At 62.2% G+C, this 3091-nt stretch overlaps 1 protein-coding gene across 1 annotated transcript in view; it reads left to right on the top strand.

Moving 5' to 3' along the window:
* The window catches only part of CHMP1A (charged multivesicular body protein 1A), a gene marked incomplete at its 5' end in the record, with an annotated part of 3077 nt that extends 1779 nt beyond the window's left edge, over nt 1-1298 (top strand). Inside the window, 2 exons of the mRNA XM_009706295.1 lie at nt 105-292; nt 1087-1298. Of these exons, the coding sequence (XP_009704597.1) occupies nt 105-292; nt 1087-1108 (210 nt within the window). The remainder of the gene's footprint in view (nt 1-104; nt 293-1086) is intronic.
* Nucleotides 1299-3091: the final 1793 nt, after the last annotated feature.

Raw genomic sequence — 3091 nt, 5'->3', positions numbered from 1 at the left:
CCGACGGTAATGTGGGAGCTGCAGCCGGTTCTTTGGAAGAAGAAGCCGGGCTGGGCCGAGTGGCTTTGCCTGTGGGGCAGGGTGACGGGCTGTCTCTGTTGCAGGTCATGGAGGACTCCATGAGCTCCGCTACCACGTTGACCACGCCGCAGGAGCAGGTGGACAGCCTCATCGTCCAGATCGCAGAGGAGAACGGCCTGGAGATCATGGACCAGCTCAACCAGCTCCCCGAGGGGGCTTCGGCAGTGGGGGAGAGCTCGGTCCGCACCCAGGAAGACCAACTGTCGCGGAGGTTTGTTCTCTCCTGTGTCCTTTGCCTTGCGTTGAGGCGGTTTGAATCTTTCCCAGGGATCCCTCACCAGTATGAAGGGAATGAGTTAGCCCATCATGGCAGGCCGACTGGGTGCTGAGCCCGCTCTCTCGTGCTCAGGCAAGCTGGAGCCCAGCAGTCCCTGCAGTACCCTGCGCGGGCAGGCGAAGTGACCGTTCGGGGCTGTGGGACCACTTTGGGCCTGGGGGAGGGGGTGGCTTTTGGCACTCGACAGCGAGCTTTTGCCAACGAGGTGCAGAACAGTCTCCCCCCCTGCTCTGTCCTCGCCCTCACGCAGCTGCTGCCGCTCTGGGAACGCTTGGCGCTGACCTTCAAACAGCTCCGGGAACAAGCTGTCTCCCTGGAACTGCCCCAGGAGAAGCTGATAAGCTTCCTCTCCCCGCTCTCTCCCTTCTGCTCCCCACACAGCCCCCCCCGGGTCCATTTGGGGACAGCCCCGAGGCTGTGGTGTGCTGCCCTGGGAGCTGGGGACAGCCCTGAGAGAGGGACCAGGCGGGCTGCAGTGGCGAGGCACCCAGAAGAGAAGCCAGGAACCCCTTCTCTGCAGTACCTCGCCTGCGTTGCTGACAGACGCTCCATGCTACCCCAAGGCAGCCATGGCTGCATGCTGCAGGGCAGGATTTCTTGCACCTCTGTCGCAGGAGGGAGATTTCTGGGCCGAGATGGTCCCTCACGCGCTGGCTGAAGGGTCCTCCTGGGTGTCAGCGGTTTCTTGCTGCTCTCACGTCGGTTCCCTGTCGTGCTCTCCCTTCCAGGTTGGCTGCCTTGCGAAATTAAGGTCTCCTGTCGCCCCTGCGGACTGCTGCCCCGCGCTGGTGGTACGGCGTGTGGGGTGGAGGGGCCCGGGACTCCTTCCCCACCTCTGCTACATCCTTGCTCTGACCCACCGGCCAGACGGAGTCGGCCATCCCCTCCTCCAGCAGCACGTCCCCAGCCCTGCCTGCGTGTAGACTCTTCTTGTGGGGTGTGACGGTGACGACTTTTCCCAGAGCAGGCAGCGATCCTGGCAGGGGGTTCCTGAGCAGCGAGGGGCTCTCTCTGAGCTTGAGGGACACTTTGCTGGTTCTGATTTCAGGGTGTTTTTTCATTTGAGAGTTGCTGCTGGTTTCTGACAGCATCCCACGATGCAATGTCCCGCTCCTGGTTTAACACTAAAGGGATCCTTCCGGAGGCGAGTTGCGGTGTCTTCTGGGGTGCTGCTCGCCTGGCTCTCCTCCGTGCACAGCACGCTTCTGTTGTTACTGGGTTTAGGCCGGGTCTCCGAGCTGCGGGCTGTGTTTTCCTTGGGGCCCGCAGCAAGGAGCTGTTTACAAGGAGCAGGGAGATCCCCGTGGGACTGCCTTCCTCTCACCGCGGTTTGGGAAGGGTTGTTTTCCTGGCTGTGCTGTTTCTGGGAAGGTTAGTGCCTTGCAGGAAGGGGAGGTGATGCCGTGGCATCTCTTCCCTCGCAGTGACGTTCCCGAGGGTGCCCTGTTTGCAGACTTCTCCTTGCCCATCGCTGGCTCCTTGTCCTGCCGGGCCAAACCTCCCTGGAGCTCTGTACCACAAAGTGGCCTTTGAAACGCTCGTCCTGCCCTGCACAAGCCCCTCTGTGCGTGCGTGTGAATCCACGCGTTCCCCATCTCCAGCCGCTGCGGTCTGGAAATGGTTATCCGGGCCCTGACCTCCCGTACGGACCAGTCCCTGCCCGATGGCTGGGAGCTGGGAGCAGATCGCAGCAGCTTCCACCCCCAAGGCTCACAGCTGTGGTGGCCACAGCCTCGTCCCCAAGTGTCACCCAGCCGGATGAGTGTGACAGTAAATGCTCGGCCATCCTGAGAGCGTGACTGCCAGTGCCGGCTGCGGCTCATCCCCTGGATATCTGCTGCCCCTTCCACTGCTCTCCCCACCTTGCTGCATCTGTTCTGTGCCGCTGCCCGCAGAGCGTGGTGCTGGGCTGGATGAGAGGGGGCCGCTTCCCCTGCCCCCTCTCCTCTCCCTGCTCGCGGGAAACGTGGCTGCTTGTCCCTCGGGACCTTCCCCTGGGGCTGATGTTTTCTGTGCCCCATCTCTGTGACTCCCCGGCACCACCAAGATTTTGGATTGATGGGAAGTTCGCCAGGAAGGAAACGTCGTTTCCTTTGGCTCTCGCGAGGAGGAACTTTAACCTTCTTACCGCAGGCTGTAAATGTGTGCCGTGCAGCTGCCGGATCCGGCATCTGGCGGTGCTGAGCTGTGCTGTGTGCAGCCGGGGCGGGCAGCTGGGCCCGCTGCAGTGGGGCAACTCCGATTCATTGCTTTTAAAAGGAATTTTAAGGCATGCACAGCTGCTGCTTTGGGCTGTGCTGAGAGGAGGGAGGGGAAGCGTGGGGGAGGCAGATCCCTGCCGGTGCTGGCTGACCCCCCCCGGGCTGGCTGTGTGACGTGGGGCAGGACTTGCTGTGGGCCAGGGGCCATCTCCCCAGCACTTGCAACACAACCACTTTTCACTGTTTTGATTATTTCTTCTGAGTTCAGTGGCCTTGGCAGTGTGTGTCTAGTGACCAACAGAGCCTTCTTCCCCCATGCGTGCCATGGTGGGGGCGCGGGGTTGTGACCGAGGAGGAGGAGGAGGTGGCTTTGGGCTACGAAGTCACTTGCATATGGTAGAGCGTTGGATCTTGTGCCCCCTCACGCTGGGCCGGGCAGAAAACATGAGCCCCCCACGGCACTTGTGCCCTCACCGCGGAGCGGGACTGGTACCGGGGCTGCCAGAGCCTGCGCCCCGTGGGGCCGGGAAGC

This window comes from Cariama cristata, unplaced genomic scaffold (genome assembly GCF_000690535.1).
Source record: "Cariama cristata isolate BGI_N322 unplaced genomic scaffold, ASM69053v1 scaffold36498, whole genome shotgun sequence".
Taxonomy (NCBI): Eukaryota; Metazoa; Chordata; class Aves; order Cariamiformes; family Cariamidae; genus Cariama; species Cariama cristata.
This window is presented reverse-complemented; position numbering and strand designations above follow the sequence as displayed.